This window comes from Alnus glutinosa, chromosome 7 (assembly GCF_958979055.1).
Source record: "Alnus glutinosa chromosome 7, dhAlnGlut1.1, whole genome shotgun sequence".
NCBI lineage: Eukaryota > Viridiplantae > Streptophyta > Magnoliopsida > Fagales > Betulaceae > Alnus > Alnus glutinosa.
In genome coordinates, this window is record NC_084892.1 from 25,765,134 (window position 1) to 25,786,587 (window position 21,454).

The 21,454-nt window shown below is 39.5% G+C and overlaps 1 protein-coding gene and 2 pseudogenes across 1 annotated transcript; all 3 read left to right on the plus strand.

Annotated features, from left to right (window-relative positions):
• The first annotated feature begins 5,787 nt into the window (after positions 1-5,787).
• Positions 5,788-8,179, plus strand: LOC133873378 (probable glutathione S-transferase; annotated as a pseudogene).
• Positions 8,180-11,426: 3,247 nt separating this feature from the next.
• LOC133873829 (glutathione S-transferase U8-like) lies at positions 11,427-12,580 on the plus strand. The gene is made up of 2 exons (XM_062311602.1): positions 11,427-11,749; positions 11,987-12,580. The coding sequence occupies exons 1-2, from the start codon at positions 11,438-11,440 to the stop codon at positions 12,323-12,325; spliced, it is 651 nt and encodes a 216-aa protein (XP_062167586.1). The 5' UTR covers positions 11,427-11,437; the 3' UTR covers positions 12,326-12,580.
• Positions 12,581-14,965: 2,385 nt separating this feature from the next.
• Positions 14,966-15,780, plus strand: LOC133874055 (glutathione S-transferase U8-like; annotated as a pseudogene).
• The last annotated feature ends 5,674 nt before the right edge of the window (positions 15,781-21,454 follow it).

Below are 21,454 nucleotides of genomic sequence, written 5' to 3' on the forward strand. Positions count from 1 at the left end.
TAAGTATAATATTATTTAGTACCTAATTATATAAATAAATTATTAAATTATACATTATACAATGTCAAATAACAAATTGTAATATTGCATCATACGAACATATGATAAATATTGTCATAGATACTTAGGATTTATATGATCATGATATGATTCAACATGAACGAAAATAATGACTAATGCTACGTATCACCTTTGTGTCTCCCCAAAATTAATGTGGCTTTTAAAATCATCATTGGATCAAAATTCAATAGTAGTATATCATAATTTCAATGGTGATTTTAAGAGCCACATCAATTTTGTGAGAACAAAAGGGAAACACAAAGGTAATATATATGTAGCCTGCCAGTAGGATAGAGGAAAAGTGGAATCGGATATGAAGAATTTTGAGAGAAAGGTTTTTGTCAACTTGACTAAAAACCATAGCATGCTTCTTATTTATACTGATGTACAAGGTGTAGATACAAGGTAAGAATAACAAGGAAATTTGCGCCTAGTCTATAAGAGTACAAATCCAATTACAATCAATTACAAGAAAGGAAAGAATTAGACATGGAAAGAATGGACGTGCATAAGTCAAGTCTTGGACTGCACGTGTAGTCGTGTAAGGAAGTCCTTGAGCAGCACACAAAGGTCTTGGACAGTGCGCATGGTGAGGAAGGAAAGTTTCTGTGAACAGTTGGAATATGGATGCATATCTTCAATATTCCTTGCTGAATTGGGAGCCTTGATTGCAGGGACACATACTGGAGTAGGATCTGTGATTGCAGTAGATTCTGGATGCTTATGTGTCACGGTATAGGCTGTGATCATGGCTGGATCTGATACTGATACGGGTGAATTGGCAGCTGCTGATGAGGCTGCCAAGGTGGAGGAAGCAGCTGCTGAATCAGCTGTCAAGGTGGAGACAGGATGTACACTAACATCCTCCCGCAAGCTGATAGGGGGAGCAGCCACCAACAGCTTGTTCTTGAGAAAGGAGAAGCGGGCAGAAGACATACCCTTGGTAAAGATGTCGGCCACCTGATCATGAGTAGAGATAAACCGGATGGAGATGTCCCTATTAAGCACCTTCTCACAAATGAAGTGGTAGTCCACCTCGATGTGTTTAGTACGGGCATGGAAAACGGGATTTGAGGCAAGGGCCAAGGCACTGAGGTTGTCACACCATAAGGTAGGAGCAGCTAGAAGAGGAATGCACAGCTCCTTGAACAGCATCCGAAGCCAAAACAATTCAGCGGTGGTGAGTGCTAAGGAGCGATACTCCGCTTCGGTGCTGGAACGAGAAACGACGGCTTGTTTCTTGGCACTCCAAGATACCAAACAATTGCCAAGAAAGACACCAAAGCCAGATGTGGAGCGACGATCATCAGGGCTGCCTGCCCAATCTGAGTCAGAGTAAGCCTGCAAATGAAAGGAACCAGGCTTGTAGAGAAGGCCATGATCAGCGGTGTTCTTTAAGTATCGAAGAACCCTTTTAGCGGCTGTCCAGTGAGTAGTGGAAGGAGAGTGCATGTGCTGGCACAACTGGTTCACGGAGAAGGCAATCTCAGGCCGAGTGAGAGTACAATAGAGGAGAGCACCAACAACCTGGCGATATTCAGTGAAGTCCGGTAGGGGATCCCCATCAAACTTGGACAATTTAGCTCCAGCTGGGCAAGGGGAGGTAGCAGGCTTAGCACCAAGCATGTTGGTGCGATGCAACAAGTCCCGGATGTATTTAGCTTGACATAAATGGAGAGAATCAGGACAGCGAGTAGCTTGAATGCCCAAAAAGAAACCGAGAGGGCCCAAGTCCTTCACAGGAAACTTCTTTTGCAGTTGAGTAATGAGAGCAGTAAGAGCATGCATGTGGGTACCTGTAAGAACAATGTCATCAACATAGATTAGCATGTACACCTTAACAGCACCATGGATGAAGATAAATAAGGAGGAGTCCACCAAGGAGGCAGTAAAGCCAAGTTCCAGCAGTGAGGATGATAGGCAAGTAAACCAAGCCCGTGGGGCTTGTTTGAGTCCATAGATGGACTTTCGAAGTCTGCATACAAAGTCAGGGTGTTCGTTGCTAACGAACCCTTGAGGTTGCTCCATGTAAACCTCTTCCAAAAGGGTACCATGCAAAAAGGCATTGGAGACATCCAATTGCCTAATTGGCCAATTAAAGTGCACGGCCATAGCTAAGATAATTCGGATAGTGGAAGGTTTAATAACCGGACTGAAGGTGTCCGTGTAGTCCACACCACTGAGTTGTTCAAACCCTTTGGCCACCAACCGAGCCTTGAACCGATCAATAGAACCATCCGGCCGTTGTTTGATCTTGTACACCCATTTATTGCGGATGACATTGTGCCGAGGAGGGCGGGGACAAAGTGTCCAGGTGCCATTACCCACTAGAGCATCAAATTCCTGAGACATGGCAGTCTGCCATCGAGGGTCAGTGACTGCCTTAGAGAAACAAGAAGGTTCAGCATCAGGTTGGGCAGCAAGGAAGGCAGTCGGAGGATGTTTGGTATGACAGAGGAGTTGGTAATCAGGAAAAGGTTTCGGCTTCAAAGAACCAGTGCGGGAGTGAGTCACCATAGGATGACTGGGAGGAGGGGGCACAGCAGTAGGTGAAGGAAGGGATATAGAAGAGGGGACAACCTCAATGGTAGGGAGAGGTAAGGTAGCAGCTGGAGTCAGGGGAGGCGCTGCAGGGGTAGCATTGGAAGGAGGAACATTAGAAGATGCAGAATCTGCACTGGTGGAAGAGGAAAGGGAAGGTTCAAGGGGAGGAACCGGAGGTGAGGGTGTGGACAGAGGAGTGCTGTCATGTGGAGCCAAAGCCTCTGAAGCAGAGGTATTGGTAGTAGCTGATGGGGAGCAAATAAATGATGGAGGAGCAGGAAAGCTTACCGGGAGCAGCAGAGGAGAATCAGATGATGCATTGATCCTGGAGGGCAGCTTCAACGCGGCATGTTCCTTTGCAGGGAAAGAATGCTCATCAAAGATGACATGGCGTGAGAGATAGACCTTATCAGTGAGGGGATCAAGACACCTATAACCCGCATGACTATATCCCAAAAAAATACAGGACTTAGATCGGTATTCCAGCTTGTGAGAAGTGTAAGGTCTGAGTAAGGGAAAACATTTACACCCGAAAACTCTAAGGAGGGAGTAGTTTGGATGTCTTTGAAAAAGCTTCTCATAAGGGGAAGAGTGATCTAGAACAAGAGTGGGTAGCCTATTGATTATATAGACCGAGGTGAGGAAGGCATCGACCCAATACCGGTTGGACAAACCACAATGAGCTAGGAGAGTGAGCCCGGTTTCAAGAATATGCCGGAGCTTTCTCTCAGCCAAACCGTTCTGCTGAGATGTGTGTGGACATGTCTTTCTGTGAAGAATACCATGCTTGGATAGATTCTGCTGAAAACGAAGAAAAGTGAATTCACCCCCTTCATCTGATTGGAGTTGCTTAATTTTGCAGCTGAATTGTGTTTCAACTAAAGTTTGAAATTTAATGAATGAGTCATAGGTTTCAGATTTGGTATGCAGAGGGTAGAACCATGTATATCGACTAAAGTCATCTATGAAGATGATGTAATACTTACAACCACTTATGGAAGGGACAGGAGATGTCCACAAATCAGTGTGCGCAAGTTCAAGAGGAGACATGCTAGTGCGAGTGGATGCAGAGAAAGGGAGCTTTCTACTTTTGCCTAATTGGCATGAATCACAAAACTCAGTTTTATTCAAGTTCTCATTAGATGTAGGCAATTTATGTGCCTTTATTACACGAGAAACATTATTAAAAGAGGAGTGGCCTAGCCTATAATGCCACACGGATAAGGAAGTTCTCAAGCCTAGAAATGCGGTTAGCAAGGGTTTGAATTTTGATGAAGCATTCTTGAACCGCAGAGGATACAACCCGTTTTCACTCCTTCCTGCCAGGAGGATTGCATGCGTCTGAAGGTCCTTCACAAAAAAATGAGTAGATGTTAGCACAAAATAACAATCATTGTCTTGACAGAATTTTTGGATAGACAATAATTTAGCTGCAGCATGTGGACAATGAAGGATGTTTTTAAGGTGAGAATCAGAATGAGGAGAGTGAAGGATGGCTAAACCAGTGTTCTCTATGGCAAGTCCTCCTCCATTGCCGACTGCTACTGTCTCATTTCCCGGAAATGGTTGCTGCTGAAGGGACAGATTTTCCAGCTCGTTGGTGATGTGGGAGTTGGCTCCGCTGTCAGCAAACCACTGCTGATCATCATGGGTGTTGTTAAGGTGAGCCACCATGGCTGACAGTTGAGCCGGGAGATGTCTTCCCTGGTATGAATGGTCCATTCTGTGGAAACAATCAAGGGCCTGGTGACTAGTTTTGCCACATATTTGGCAGGGAGGCCGAGCAGCTGGAGGAAAGGTGCCATTAGCATGAGGAGAAGGTTGCTGTGGAGAAGCAGAAGAGCCATAGCTTGAAGAGCCCTTTGTCTATCCAGGGCGTGGAAAGTACTTTCCAGGAGGATGCATCTTCCCTTTGCCTTTCCAGGATGAAGGGTTCTGTCTAGGAGGGCCACCAGGACGCTGCATGAAGAGTGCAAAATTGGAAGAATCCTGCACTGGTGTTTGCTGTTGGTTGAGCAACTTCTCGTGGTTGAGGAGCTCATCCTGGAAATCTGCAAAAGAAAGAGGGTTATCCCTTGTTGCCAAACCATAGGATGTAACAAAGGCATTGAATGTTGGATTGAGCCCGCTGATGATGTAGGATATCAAGTCTTCATCATCAGTAGGCCTTCCTATCACAGCAAGCTGATTTGCCCATCCTTTGGCCGTTTTGAGGTATTCAGCACAAGACTTAGATCCCTGGTGAAGGCTTTGAAGTTGGCGCTTCAGATGAGAAATTCTGGACCTGGATTGGGATGCAAACCGATTGGCTAGTGTGGTCCAAACCTGTCGAGAGGTGTGAAGACCATAGACACTAGCAAGAACCAACTCAGTGAGAGTCACATTGATCCAGCTAAGGAGGCATTGATCCTTCTTAATCCAAATAGAGTGTAATGGATTTGGGACTTCTTTCCCTTCATCATTAGTCAGGAAAGGAGGAGGGCAGGGTTCAGAACCATCCGCAATGCCCATCAACTCATGGCCTTTCAGTATAGGAACGATCTGAGAGAGCCAGAGTAAGTAGTTGTTTTCATCCAGTTTGTAGGTTAAAAACTGGTTGAAATTTGGTACCACAAAGGTGGTAGTAGGAGCAAGAGCATTGTCATTGCTGCTAGAGGCCATTAGGAGGTTATTGGAACAAGAGAGAGGTGTTGAGCGGAAGTGAGGGAGAAAATCGAAGAGGTGTTAACCTAATAAGGCTCTGATACCATGAAGAATTTTGAGAGAAAGGTTTTTGTCAACTTGACTAAAAACCGTAGCATGCTTCTTATTTATACTGATGTACAAGGTGTAGATACAAGGTAAGAATAACAAGGAAATCTGCGCCTAGTCTATAAGAGTACAAATCCAATTACAATCAATTACAAGAAAGGAAAGAATCAGACATGGAAAGAATGGACGTGCATAAGTCAAGTCTTGGACTGCACGTGTAGTCGTGTAAGGAAGTCCTTGAGCAGCACACAAAGGTCTTGGACAGTGCGCATGGTGAGGAAGGAAAGTTTCTGTGAACAGTTGGAATATGGATGGATATCTTCAATATTCCTTGCTGAATTGGGAGCCTTGATTGCAGGGACACATACTGGAGTAGGATCTGTGATTGCAGTAGATTCCGGATGCTTGTGTGTCACGGTATAGGCTGTGATCATGGCTGGATCTGATACTGATACGGGTGAATTGGCAGCTGCTGATGAGGCTGCCAAGGTGGAGGAAGCAGCTGCTGAATCAACTGTCAAGGTGGAGACAGGATGTACACTAACAGGATATAGGAGATTTTGTTGAAGGAAGTCATGTAAATCAAAAATATTAAATAGAGAAAGAATAAAGAAATATGAAAAAGTATTATTGAAATGAAATAATGATAGCTAGTGAATAGGTAAAATAATGAGGCTGCTGGAGTTGCTTTAAAAAAGTAGAACACCAGAATAAAGGAAATTAATTTTTAACTATTTTGACTAGTAAAATTTGGTGAGACTACTAAGAATGTTTACAATATTTGACAAAGTTTGTAAAGAAAATCCAGGAACACCTTTTTAGCATTATAAAAAAGTATGAAAATATTTTGTGTCATACTTTGTCAAGAAAATCCAGGAACACCTTTTTAGCATTATAAAAAAGTATGAAAATATTTTGTGTCAGGTAGACTGCTTTATAGTTTATGCATGAATGCTGTTTACAAACCTTGTATTTTACGTTTTGATAATTGAAAGAAAATATAATGCTATTGAAATATAAAATGGAGAGTGGAATAAAGAAAATAAGAACAAGAATTTTACGTGATTTGGTCTATGACCTACGTCTACAAGATAATGTCTAAAAGGCTATATTATACTTTTATTTCTCTTTATGAATTTACAATATAAATGATTTCTATTTATAGGAATATACGAAGAATACAAAAAAGGTACAAAATTAAATGTATTCAATTCTAATTTGATTATAATAAATTACAATCAAATTGTATAATTTCATATATTCTACTACTGTATCCGATAACAATTATATGGAGAATATAAGAGTTCTGCACCGGAAGCAAGCCAAATTCATGACAGATTGTTTAGTCCTGCTCTTGAGTAGTCTGAGAAGAGAAGACTTGAAGAGGATTCCTACATGTGACATCATCTCTTAGCTCAGTTTCCTGATAGAAGAGATCATCAATGACCTATAGGGTCAACGTTCTACTTAAAGAATTTGCCATGTCTGCGATTCAGCCGGCCGGACTCCCCACCTGCCTGTTAGATAATTAAGTTCGACCAATATTATTATAAATAGCCCGACGTAGAAACACATGCAGTAAAAAAACACTTATTTTCTCATGATATTAGAGATGATCACCAATGACCTATGATCAACCTTCTACTTTTGTTTTTTAAAGGATTTTCATGTCTGGGATCCGGACTGCCATCCTCCAGTTTTAGAAGAGTAAACAATATGGCTGAAGCGAGCCGTCGTGTAGCTTTTCCCCGGTCAAATAAATGAATATATTTAATAATATAATTATTCACCAAAAAATAAGATTAAAGAAAGAAAGAAAAGATCCACTACGAAGGGAAAAGGTTTTAGGCCTAGAGACTTCCTTGGTTAAAATAACCTCTTCGATCGTTGCTTATAAAAGGGCATCAGAGACCCCAAAGGGAGCCAACACCAGAAAATAATTCAAGTGAAAGAACACAAAGCGTGACAATTAATGGCCGAAGAACGGAAGAAGTGTTGTTGTTTGTTGTGTGGGTGAGCCCTTTTACTCACAGAATAAGGTTACCTCTGAAACTGAAAGGAGTGGAGTACAAATACATTGAAGAAGATTTAGGCAACAAGAGTCCTTTTCGCTTCTCAAATACAACCCATTCACGGGAAGGTTCCGGAGCTCGTACACAACGGAAAGCCTATCGTGGAGTCCCTTGTTATTCTCGAATACATTGATGAGATGTGGCAGGGGTATCCCATTTTGCCCAAAGATCCTTACGAGAGAGCCATTGCACGTTTCTGGGCCAAGTTCATAGACGACACGGTAATTATCTTTTGTCTTAGCTTTCTTAATTCAGTTGTAATGTTTGTACTGTAAATGCATTTTTTTTTTTTTTTTTTCAGTACGTCCCTGCAGGATTGAAAGCTTTCTTTGGCGAAGAAAAGGGCCGTGGAAAGGCCGTGGAAGAAGCATCTGAGATTCTTAAGTTTCTAGAGAAAGAACTCGATCAAGTAAAATAGGTTCTTTGGAGGAGAGAGTATTGGAATGGTAGACATTGCCGCTAACATCATAGGCTTTTGGCTTGGAGCTTGTGAAGAAGCTTCGGGAGTAGAGTTGTTGACAAGAGAGAAATTTCCCAAGCATAGCAACTGGATCGACGAGTTTTTGAGCAACAGTGTTATCAAAGAAAATCTGCCTCCCAGGGACAAACTTGTTCCCTTTTTGCAAAATCGCTTCGGGAGCGCCTATGCTTCAAAAAAGATGAGTTTACAGCTAGTGCCATTGCATTCACAGTTGGTGAAAATCTAGTGCATAATAATCCACGATTGTAATAAATTGGGCATCTCGATCATATGCATGTGTTTCTAATTTCATTTTGGTTTGTGTGTCATGGTATATACATCATGAATTAGGATCCTCTACAATTTCAAAAAAAATTTTAAATTATCAAATTATGTGAATTCAGGTCATTTTTTTTTTACATCGAAGAGCATGAAAAATGCTACAGATTAAAGATATGACATATTATCGAGGCAACAAAAAAAAAATAAAAAAATAAAAAATAAAAAATAAAAAATTCTAAAACGCTTTTTATTCACTTTTGAAGAGATGCTTCTTCTTTACTAAATCAAAACACAGTTTTTTGTTCAAAGCTTTTATATAACATAAAGTGTAAGAATCTGATAAAAATATACTTAATTCTCATTGTTAATATGTCACATTTTTAATATATAGCGTTTTTCATGTCGTTCGATGCATGAAACAACCTAATTTGAGAATCTACAATTTTAAAAAAAATTATAAGAGATCCTGATCCATATACCATCATGACTCTTGTTTGTGAGCTGCTTGGCAAGCCTGGCAAAGCCCGTGCATATTATGACCATTTGTTTCTTTTGGATTCGTCTAAAGGCTTTAAATATTTTCCTTTTTCCTTTTTGCAGTTCGAGTCTTGCAAATTTATGTCAATAATAAAATTTATCAACTGTAAGGCTATAAATGAACAAAGCTAATTGTGATTTCGCTCGAGCTCGGCTTGGTTAAGCTTAGATCGTGCTCCACCTTCTCTCTCCCCCACTGACAACCAACGTCAACCATGAGCACCACCAAGAACAAGTGTACCACCGACAACTGGTTACCCAGCAACTCCAACACCACTTCCGGCAACCACAAATTTCAATTTTTTTTCCCAATAAGCACCTCTCTCGTGATCTTCCAGCAACCGGGTGAAATTGAGTTTTATAATGGATTCTAAAAAAAGTTTCAAACTGAATAATCTTTTTGGGGTGATAATGCAGATGTAACTAACATTTTTTTTTTTTAATAATAACGCAGATATAGCTAGCTCTCTAGAATGTAGTCTTTGTTTTGTACCTTTCCTTGTGAGGCTTTTTATCTTTCCAAAAGCTAGCTCTCTGGTAGACTGGTTCCACTTTAATAATATGATCATGGTGCCGGTTGTTCCAACTGAAAACACAAAGAAAGGCTCCCTCCAACGGCTGCCAACTTGTTTGCTGATGTGGACTGCTGATTTGAAAGACCGTAGAGGGAAAGGCTACTCGATATATATTCGTACTACTTTAGTTTCGAGTTGTTGCTGACTGATTTCTTTTGTAAACTTTATGTATACCCCCTCGACCCCGGCCGCTCCATTTCAATTTTTGAAAGACCAGGCCAGCTGGCCCTTTCTTGCAAATAACTTGTAAAATTTTGTGTTTGGAGATTTGAATGGGTACGTTGCTTCAAGCTTTGCACAACTGTACAACGTTGCTGGTTTGAATTGTGGTGTTTAATGTGCATGATAGAAGTAAATGAGAAATGGCGTGATAGAAGTAAATGAGAAATGCAACAATTTTAGCTCCTGTTTTGAAATTTGAATATCAGCTGAGACACTGAACTTTTTTTTTTTTTTTTTGAGGCTACCATGACAAATTGTATCATTTTCACTTTTCCACCTAACATACCAACCACGTTAGTAATTGCAAACATGAGAGAGCCATCTTGGAGCCTACTTGTCCAAACAGAATTTAGACAATCTGCCCATATGTTCGAGCTTATACGCTATATAAAGACTTTTTATCATTTGTTGTTGGGATTACTAACAATTCGGATAATAAATTATTAAAAATTCAAATCCAAATTCCAAAACATTTTCTCAATATAGCTCTCTCTCTCTCTCTCTCTCTCTCTCTCTCTCTCTTTGCTGCCATTAAGGGTGACAATTCGTGTTCGCATATCGAATTTGTGTTGTGTCGAGATACGAGTATAAGACTATATAAGTCAACTCTAACACTTTAATTTTATATTGAGATCGTGTTGAGTTTGCGGATTATGTAAAAAATTGCCAACCATTATGTCGCGTGTCGAGCTCAAGTAATGTCGATGCATGGGTATAAAACCATATATGTCAACTTTAACCTGACATATTTAATTAAATGGGTAAAACTTAGGGTTGACAAAACAGGTTATCGTGTCAGGTTTGGGTCGACCCTGTTGACCTGCCAACCCAAACTCGTCACGATTAGCTAAACGGGTTGACGGATCAACTCGCCGGGTTGGCGGGTAAACCCGTTTAGCTAATCGTGTCATAAATGGGTTGATGGGTTATAAATGTGTCATAAACAGGTTGGCGGATCATAAACGCGTTAGCGGGTCAACCCGTTTATAAATGTGTCACTAAACGGGTCAACCCGTCAATTCATTTAGCCTAAATCCTAACCCTCTAACTTTGTGTCGTGTTCGTGTCAAAAATTGACAACCTTCGTAAAACTCTTGAATCTTAACTTTTTAATTTCATATTAAGTTTATTTTTAATTTAAGAGCGTGTAAAAAATTGCTAGTTATAGCTAACATCCATTTAGTAGTTGGATATGGATTTTTGTATGAATGTTTCCCCACCACCCAATATGAAACGATAATTCTAAGCCCAGCATACCCAAGAAAGAGTAGGCCTTTTACCATTTAAGAACCAGGATGGGCTGAAAATGGGCTTACAGGGACGGCCTGCTTTTAGATGGAAGGGTTGAACCTGGGCTTCGTAAAAGAAAAGGAACCCCACCTGAGTGTGCGTCTGATAGGAATGAGCTTCACGCTATGATATCAAAGGATTCTCAGTTGGGCCTCTGTGGCCCAGGATGCCTAGGGATAGTGGTTCTTGGCATCTTGCCAAGCACACCAAAAGATGCCCTTGCTGCGGCATTGAGTGGCCCATGTGTCACAGCCAATCAGGCGCTGCGCCGCCGACCCAAGTGGACTGACAAAAATGTTTCTTTAATTCTTTATGTAGTAAGCTTTGAAAAAAAGACAGATTTTCAAATTACATCATTCCTCGTGGGAAGACAAGTCGTGCTTGTTATTTAATTTCACAATGATGAAAATGTGACGGAAGTTCATGGAAGATAAGCAAATTTTTTCTTAAAATAATTAATGATAATTAATCATCCATGCACTGTGCTTGAGCAGTCGGGAAAGACGATTCCTACACGTGGCCGATGTCATCTCAAGCTCATTTTCATGATATTAGAGATCATCAATGACCTATGATCAACCTTCTACTTTTTCTATTTAAGGATTTTCATGTCTGCCTGTTTTAGCCAGAAGATAGTAAACAATATGGCTGAAGAAGTATTGTTGCTTGGGGCGTGGGCAAGCCCTTTTACTAGCAGAGTAGAGTTAGCTCTGAAACTGAAAGGTGTCCAATACAAATACTCCGACGAAGATCTTAACAACAAGAGCCCTTCGCTTCTGCAATACAATCCCATTTACAAGAAGGTTCCTGTGCTTGTACACAATGGAAAGCCTATTGTGGAGTCTCAAGTTATTCTTGAGTACATCGATGAGACCTGGCAAGGCTATCCCCTTTTGCCCAAAGATCTTTATGAGAGAGCCATTGCACGTTTCTGGGTCAAGTTCATTGACGACAAGGTAATTAATAATCTTTTCTCTTAACTTAATGGTTGTCTTCAAAACTATTAGAATATTAATCAGATAATTAAATCTATCTTCTTTTTATAAATTTAAGATTTTTAAATAATTCGTGATTTAAAATGTTATCAGAACAAATTAAAAGTTCTGAATTCAAACCGCGCGTGTCTTTATAGTACTTTATCTCCAATTTAAATATAAATTTTTCTAATCTACCAAGAGCTTTTCGTTTTTCAGTGCTGGCCGGCTTTACAGAAAGTTTTCATTGGCGAAGAGAAGGGACGTGAGAAGGCCGTGGAAGAAGCATATGAGGTTCTTAAGTTTCTAGAGAAAGAACTCAAGGAAAAGAGGTTCTTTGGAGGAGAGAGTATTGGAATGGTAGACATTGCTGCTAACATCATAGGCTATTGGCTTGGAGCTTGTGAAGAAGCTACGGGGGTAGAGTTGTTGACAAGAGAGAAATTTCCCAAGCTTAGCAACTGGATCGACGAGTTTGTGAGCAACAGTGTTATCAAGGAAAATCTGCCTCCCAGAGACAAACTTGTTCCCTTTTTGCGACATCGCTTTGGCCTTTAATTTGAGAGCGTCAATGCTTCAAAATAGATGAGTTTACAGCGCTGGTGCCACTCACAGTTGGTGAAAATCTAGTGCATAATAATCCACCACTGTAATAAATTGGGCATCTCGATCATATGTGTGTTTGCAATTTCATTTTGATTTGTGTGTCATGATATCTTTCAACATGTACTCTTGTTTGTGAGCTGCTTAATTGGCCAGCTTGGGCAATTTGGAAATGTGATAAAATTCATGAAAGTAACTCTAGTTTTAGCCTGGTTTTATGTGACCCGCTTCCTTCGTAGATACCTTATTTGGCAGTAGAAAAAGTTAAATTTCCATATCCACTGACCTCCCTTTTTTTTTTTTTTTTTTTTTTTTTTTTTTTTTTTTCAATTACTTTATTTTCCTACCATTCTCCAAAAAAGTCACCCGGAGTAAAAAGATTAATTGATAACATAAAGTATAGAGAAGAGAATTTTCTACGAAAGAAACGTAAGTTCGATCAAAAGCATTTGTAAGGAGTGCAATTTGAAAATGTAATAAAATTCATGTTTTCATAAATTCATGTGATTATTAAAAACGCAGTTAAACGTTTGGCAAAATCGCAGGTTAGGCTTTTAAAATACTGCGTTTTAAAAAAAGTACCCCATGGCCTGCGATTTAAATAAGCACTTTTCTGCGTTTTCAAATCGCAATTTTTAAAAAACGCAGTTTCCAAACGGTTCATTTTTTGAATTTAGTTTAAAATCGCACTTTTTCTATACGAAAGCACAATCTCAAACGCACCCTAATATATGAGGGCCCTCGAGATTCTCCTGGCTAGTAATTTATCAGTCTTCGAATTCTTGCATTTCGGGTGATATCTCGCTGCCAACACCGACCTTATGACACCAGATTGTACATGGGCTGAAAATAGGCTCATAGTGAGGGTCTATTTTTATATCGTAGGGTTGAACCTGGGCTTAGAACAAGAACACCTTTTTTAAATGGGGCTTTCAATATTTGTCAAAGTTTGTCAAGAAAATCCCCGAACACCTTTTTAGCATTACAAAAAGTATGAAAATATTTTATATGTGAGGTAGACTGCTTTATAGTTTATGCATGAATGTTGTTTCCAAACCATGTATTTTATGGTTTGATAATTGAAAGAAAATATAATGCTATAGAAATATAAAATAAAAAAGCAGAATAAAGAAAATAAGGATAAGAACTTTACTTAGTTCGGTCTATAACTTACGTTCACAAAATAAAGTACAAATATCTACATTATACTCTTATTTCTCTTGAAGAATTTACAATATAAATGATTCTTATTTATAGGGATATAAGGAGAATACAAAAAAAAGTACAAATCAAATTGAATGTATTTAATTCTGATTTGATTATAATATTATAATCAAATCGTATAATCTCATATATTATCCTACTATATCCAATCATAATTATATGGAGATTATATTATTGATCTAACAATAAGGATATTAACAAGAAATCTACACGGGAAGTGTTAAATCATCACTCATCTCAAAAGCTTAAACTAATAATAAGTGATAAATTTAATCACTTAATCAATACTCTAACACCCCTCTCAAGTGTAGACCCAGACTACCTTTTAATGGATGATGGCTAACGTGGAATATTTAATTGAAATGTGACATAAATAACGAAGTAAATGTTCAAATTCAAGATATTTGGCTCTGATACAATATTAAATTACAACTTATTCTAAAAACTTAAGCTAATAAACATGTACAAAGATAAATTTAATCACTTATAATCGATAGTTTAATCAGAAGCAAGCCAAATCCATTAATGATTGTTTAGCCCGGCTCTTGAGCAGTAGTCCGAGAAGAGAAGAGGATTCCCACGCGTGACATCATCTCTCAGCTCAGTTTCCTGATAGAAGAGATCATCAATGACCTATATATAGCGTCAACGTTCTACTTATTAAAGAATTTGCCATGTCTGCGATTCGGCCGGACTCCCCACCTTCTTGTTAGAGAAGAGGGACCAATATTATTATATAAATAGCCCGACGTAGAAACACATGCAGTACAAAAAAACACTTAGGAAAATAAAAAGGCAAGGATGCACGAATCAAAATTTTCCATATTCTAATAGATAAGGCCTTAAGGGAGCCGTCGTGCATGTAGCTTTTTCCACGTACGGTCAAATAAAGGAATGTATTTAATAATATAATTATTCACTTAATCAATGTTTTTACATGAAGCAAACCAAATCCTTGAATGAGCTGTAGTCCGAGAAGAGAAGAGGATTCCCACACGTGACATCATCTCTCAGCTCAGTTTCCTGATAGATCGAAGAGATCATCAATGACCTATAGCGTCAACGTTATTTCTACTTATTAAAGAATTTGCCATGTCTGCGATTTGGTCGGACTCCCCACCTGCCTGCTACACGACGGCGTGTAGCCTCTTCCCCGGTCAAATAAAGGAATGTATTTAATAATATAATTATCCACCAAAAAAGATTAAAGAACGAAAGAAAAGCTCCACTACGGAAAAGATTTTAGGCCTGGAGACTTCCTTTGTTAAAATAACCTCTTCGATCATTGCTTATAAAAGGGCATCAGAGACCCCAAAGGGAGCCAAGCACCAGAAAATAACTGAAGTGAAAGAACACAAAGCGTGACAATTAATGGCCGAAGAAGTATTGTTGTTTGGTGGTGGGCGAGCCCTTTTAGTCGCAGAATAGAGTTAGCCCTGAAACTGAAAGGAGTGGAGTACATTGAAGAAGATTTAGGCAACAAGAGTCCTTCGCTTCTCAAATACAACCCCATTCACGGGAAGGTTCCGGTGCTCGTGCACAACGGAAAGCCTATCGTGGAGTCCCTTGTTATTCTGGAATACATTGATGAGACGTGGCAGGGGTATCCCATTTTGCCCAAAGATCCTTACGAGAGAGCCACTGCACGTTTCTGGGCCAAGTTCATAGACGACAAGGTAATCATATTTTGTCTTAGCTTTCTTAACTAAGTTGTAATGTTTGTATTGTAAATGCCTTCTTGAGTTTTCTTTTGTTATTTTTTCAGTACCTCCCCGCAGGACTGAAAGCCTTCTTTGGCGAAGAGAAGGGCCGTGAGAAGGCAGTGGAAGAAGCATCTGAGATTCTTAAATTTCTAGAGAAAGAACTCAAGGAAAAGAGGTTCTTTGGAGGAGAGAGTATTGGAATGGTAGACATTGCCGCTAACATCATAGGCTTTTGGCTTGGAGCTTGTGAAGAAGCTTTGGGGGTAGAGTTGTTGACAAGAGAGAAAATTCCCAAACTTAGCAACTGGATCGACGAGTTTGTGAGCAACAGTGTTATTAAGGAAAATCTGCCTCCCAGAGACAAACTTGTTCCCTTTTTGCAAAATCGCTTTGGGAGCACCAATGCTTCAAAATAGATGAGTTTACAGCTGGTGCCTTTCACAGTTGGTGAAAATCTAGAGCATAATAATCCTCCACTGTAATAAATTGGGCATCTCTATCATATGTGTTTGTAATTTCATTTTGATTTGTGTGTCATGGTATATATCATCATGACTCTTGTTTGTGAGCTAGCTGCTTGGCCAGCATGGGCAATGCCCGTGCATATTATAATTAAGCATTTGCTTATTTTGGATCCGTCTAAAGGCTTTAAATATTTTTCTTTTTCCTTTTTCGAGTCTTTCAAATTTATGTCAGTAATAAAATCTATCAACCGTAGATTGTAAATGAACAAAGCTACTTGTGAACTTATTCGTATTCGGCTCGGTTAAACTTAGATCGCGCTTGACTCGATTATTAAATGAGCTGGTTGTGAACACGAACTGTACTCGATTATTAAACGATACATACTTGTATAAAACTCGGTTCGGTTAACATTCGCCAACAAACTCGTATAAGGCTTGACTCGTGTATATATTATTATTATTATTATTATTATTATTATTATTTGGATGAATTAAAACTATACTAAACCAAACACAACAATACAAACGCTCTAGTAAAAACTAAAAACAAGGGTTCCAACAGGAAAAACACAACTAGCTACATAAATAGCAGCTAAGAACACAAACAACAACTAGCTGAAAGAATTCAGCAAACAACAAAGCTACAATTCAACGTCTAAACAACAAAAATCTACTACTGTAAAATTTTGAGATTGTACTTAGGAGGAAACTTAGCTAGAATCCTCATCTTGACTTCCCATTTTATCTTGGCTAGAATCCCCTCTTCAGTCTTGGAAGCTCTTCCAAGTAATAGAGCATTCATCTGCATCCACAAGTGGTATACTGCAGCACCAAGACTTAGCTTGCAAATACTAGTCTTCAAGCTCTTTCCTTGTAGACTCGCAACACTCCAATGCACAACCATATCCCAAACATCCGGAGGATCAACCACCAAACATTCAGCTATAAGAGATCTCCATATTCTCTTGCTAAAACTGTAATCAAAGAAAAGGTGGGCTTGATTTTCTTGTCTATCCTGACAGAATAAACACAGACTATCACCGGTGTACCCCCCCCCCCGCACATCTTCTCTTTAGTAACTATGGCATCTCTAAAAACAAGCCAAAAAACAAAATCATGCCTAGGAATAACAGCAGGAAACCAAACAATTCTGTATCAATCCACCACAGTGTTAGAGACAACCCAGCAGCCCAACGGCTAGTAGCCGTTGGAGACAACACAAGCTCCAGACTTGCTGCACATCATGTCCATTCAGCAAGTTCTCGAATCTCTTCTTTCCAAATCAGTTCCCCAAATCATGCAATCCCTCCAATCACGAGATTCAACCAGCGTGCTACGCAAGGAGTATCTCCTCCACACTCTGTCACTCCTCAAATCCTGGAACCAGCTGAGGCTATCAACTATATTAAGGAAGTTCCCAATCAGTCCAGAAAATCCTGTGCTTTGACTTACCATACTCTACCTATGTCAGATTTGAGTACGCAGCAAGGCTGCTCTCTCTCAAGGAAATTTACATCAGCAAATGGCAACATTTCCTGAATGCATAACACCTAGAATTCTCTGTAATTAATCACCATTTATTCTTTCTATATTTGGTTTAGTGTATGTATATAAAAGGAGCACTGCTATCCTTGTAAATTTAAGTTGAGAAAATACAATATACCTTCATTATTTTCATGGTATCAGAGCCTTAGGCACGCGCCAATCCAACATCCTCCATGGCCTCTTCAACCTCATCTGGTTCCTCCTCATCATCCTCATCCTCATCCTCCACCACCACCACCATCACTGCACCCTTCATTCCCAACTTCACTCAATTTATCTCGCTGAAACTCGATAGCAACAATTATTTGATGTGGCAGTCTCAAGTTCTGCCAGTTCTACGCAGCAATGACCTCTTAGGCATTGTTGATGGGACAGAGCCAAGTCCTCCAAGGTTTCTAACCAACGAGCAAGGCGAGTCCATTGTCAATCCAGAATATACACTCTGGAACAAAAAGGACCAGTTCATATTGAGCTGGATCAATGCCACTCTATCTGAAGCAGTTTTGGCCACAGTATATGGTCTAAATACTTCCAGGCAGGTTTGGTCTGCCTTGGCAAGCCGCTTTGCTTCCCAATCCCGTTCCAGGATTTCTCATATCAAAAGACAACTACAGAGTCTGAAACAAGGTTCCATGACCTGTTCAGATTTTCTCAGAGCTGCAAAGGTTTGGTCTGATCAACTTGCAGCAGTATGGCGTCCAATTGATGATGAAGATCTGATATCTTACATCATCAGTGGCCTCAACCCCACGTTCAACTCATTCATTACTTCTTACATATTTATCACTCGTGACAATTCTCTGACTTTTGAAGAATTTAGGGATGAACTTCTCAATCACGAAATGCTGCTTAACCAGCAACAGGCTGCTGCTCCTGATCCTGCTACTTTTGCTTTGTTTACCCAAAGAACAGGTACCAAACCACATCAACTCCATCTGAAGGGCAAGATGTCTCAGCACTTCAACCCTAGAATGCCTCAACAGTTCAATCCCAGGTTCCCCTCACGTGGGCAGAATCCAAGGTTTTCTGCAAATAACCTTTCTGGAACTCAATATTCAGCAACAAACTTCACTGGAAATGGTCCCTCTGGCTACAGACAGCGTACTGACAACCCCAACTTCCACATTGGTGAAAGCTCCACTCAAGGTGCTACCTCCAACTTCAACAATTCTGTTGATTCAAACTTCAACAAACCTCCTCGACCTCCATGCCAAATCTGTGGCAAAACTAGTCATCAAGCATTAGATTGCTTTCACCGGATGGACTTCACCTATCAAGGAAGACATCCCCCCTCGCAGCTGGCTGCAATGGCTGCACAAACCAATGCTATCAGTGAAGATCCCGAATGGTTTGCTGACAGTGGTGCCAATGCCCACATCACCAACAATCTGAACAACTTGACCATCCAGCAGCCCTTTGAAGGGACTGATACAGTTGAAGTAGGAAATGGATCGGGCCTAAATATAGACAATGCTGGTTCAACTCTTATACACACCCCCAACTCTGTTTTCCATCTTAATAAGCTTCTTCATTGTCCAAATGCATCTGCCAATTTAATTTCCATTCAGCGGTTTTGTGTTGATAATCACTGCTACTTTGTACTAACTGCCTCTCATTTCTTTGTGAAGGACATGATCACCAAGGCCATCCTCCTGGCCGGCAAGACTGAAAATGGCCTCTATCCTATGCGGTTCAAGGGGAGTTCATTCAAGGCTCGACGGGCTTTGGTAGCTTTGTTAGGAATAAAGACCTCCTCTCTTATTTGGCATTTCCGATTAGGACATCCCTCTAGTGATGTAGTTTCTAGAATTGTCAAATCTTTCAATCTTCCTGTCTCCAATTCTGTTTCCAATTCTAATAAAATAAGCCTTTGTGATTCATGTCAACTTGGAAAGAGCAAAAGATTACCATTCTCTGCATCTAACAGACAAACTATCACTCCTTTGAGCTTAATTCACACTGATATTTGGACCTCCCCAATTACCTCAATATCTGGTTACAAATATTATGTAATTTTCGTAGATGACTACTCAAGATACACATGGCTATATCCACTTAAAACCAAATTAGAAGTCTATGAATGTTTTGTTAAATTCAAATTACTTGTGGAGAAGCAATTTTTTTCCCCCATTCAACAGCTCCAATCCGATGGAGGTGGTGAATACACCTCCTCATTCTTCCAATCATTTCTCACTCAAAATGGGATCATCCATCGTAAATCCTGCCCATACACATCTCAGCAGAATGGACTTGCCGAAAGAAAATTAAGGCATATCCTAGAAACTGGTCTCACACTTTTAGCTCATTCTCACTTGTCAAATAAATATTGGGTGGATGCCTTTCTCACTAGTGTTCATCTCATCAATCGGCTGCCAACCCCCACTCTCAATAATGACAGTCCATTTCTTAAATTGCATCACAAGGAACCTAATTATCAACAGCTAAAGGTCTTTGGTTGCAAATGCTATCCTTTGCTCCGCCCTCTTGGCCTCCACAAGCTAGAATTCAGGTCCAAGCCTTGCATATTCCTTGGATATTGTCATGCTGGCTACAAATGCCTTGATCCCATCACTAACAAAGTTTATGTAACGCCCCGCCTTTTACAAAAAGGCGTAAGTGAAAATTTCGATTTTCACGTGACATTACTACAACATCAGAGTTATAAATTGGTAGCGGAATATAATTTATCCAACAGACTTGGATTAAATAACACATCAGAGCTTTTAAATTAAATACCTCTAGACATTCATTAGAAAATACTTAGAACAAATACATGGAAACAGGTGTCCATAGTGACACAAGAGTATACATGGAAATTATTAGCAATCTTGTCAACATAAAATGCTATAAACATAGAAGACTACAAACAAAATACGAACTATGTATCTTTAACTTGAAGACCACTCGAGCTCTAATCTTTGTCTATAAACCTGCACCAATGTATATATATATATATAGAAATAAAAACACAAAACAATCTAAGTGAGTCCACTGTTTCCCATAATAATATGAATGCTGATTTATTTAATAAAATACCACTTAATGCAAATATGGTTTTATAGTCACGTATATACGCAATATATAAACCGTGGTAGCTAATCACAGTCATATATTAAATGTATACCTAACCATAAAACAGTAATATGACAGTTTTAAATGCAAGGCTTAATTATCAATTTTATGCACTCCTCTCGTGAAGGAACCAACGGTCCGGATTAGCGTGTCACGGGAACCAACGGTCCCAGTTGGTAATACCATCAACACCCCAGCTGTATTAGCCAACTCTCACATTTATTAGTTTGTTACTGGAATCCAAAGGTCCCAGCAGACTATGAGCCAAAGGTCATAACCCGTTTAATTAATTAAGTGTCACGGAAGCCAAAGGTTCCACTGGCAGCCATCACCCCCCCGCTGCATACCAGCTTTGTTATTAACCATTTTAGTTAAAAATAGAAAACATGTAAGAACACATGCGCAAACAAATAAATAAAGCAGTAAACACAATATCATGGAAAAATCCACCAGCTTCGTTCTCAGTAAGTATAGAGATACTTACAGCCTTTTGGTGCAATTCTCATAATAGCTCATATTCTGCAATAAATATATGTTTGTACACAAAGTGTTAACATTAATACTCGTGAATATTAATTATATATATATGTATATTAACATGAGTTTAAGGAACTCAATATCATTGTCATAATTTTTAATTAAACCATATAACAATATTAATTGATTATCTTGGAAGTTAATTTACAGATCTTTTAACACCCAAAATCATCAACAAACCCGAACACTTCTCAATACACCACAAATTTGTACCCAAAACCCATATCATTCTGCCAACTATAAAAAAAAACCACAATTCAACTCAGCTAATACCCATCAAAATATAGCCATCAGGAGTCAATACCCATGTGTCCAAAATACTATAATCATAACCAATCCAAAATATCTCAGAACCGAAACCTCTCCTGCCAACACACACATAGCCGAAACCAACAAGGTACCCAATATCACTATTCAGTTAGGACACCCACAAGAACAGAGTATTCCCCAGGCTTTGAACTATACGGGTTCTACTCATGAGCCATCATCAACCAACCAAGAATACTACCCACAAATTGAAATACTCAGATTTAGCAAAT

Coding starts and splice junctions, on each gene's coding strand:
- LOC133873829 (XM_062311602.1), top strand. CDS start 11,438: ATGGCTGAAGAAGTATTGTTGCTTGGGGCGTGGGCAAGCCCTTTTACT. Junction 11,750..11,986: donor TCAAGTTCATTGACGACAAG/GTAATTAATAAT, acceptor TTCGTTTTTCAG/TGCTGGCCGGCTTTACAGAA.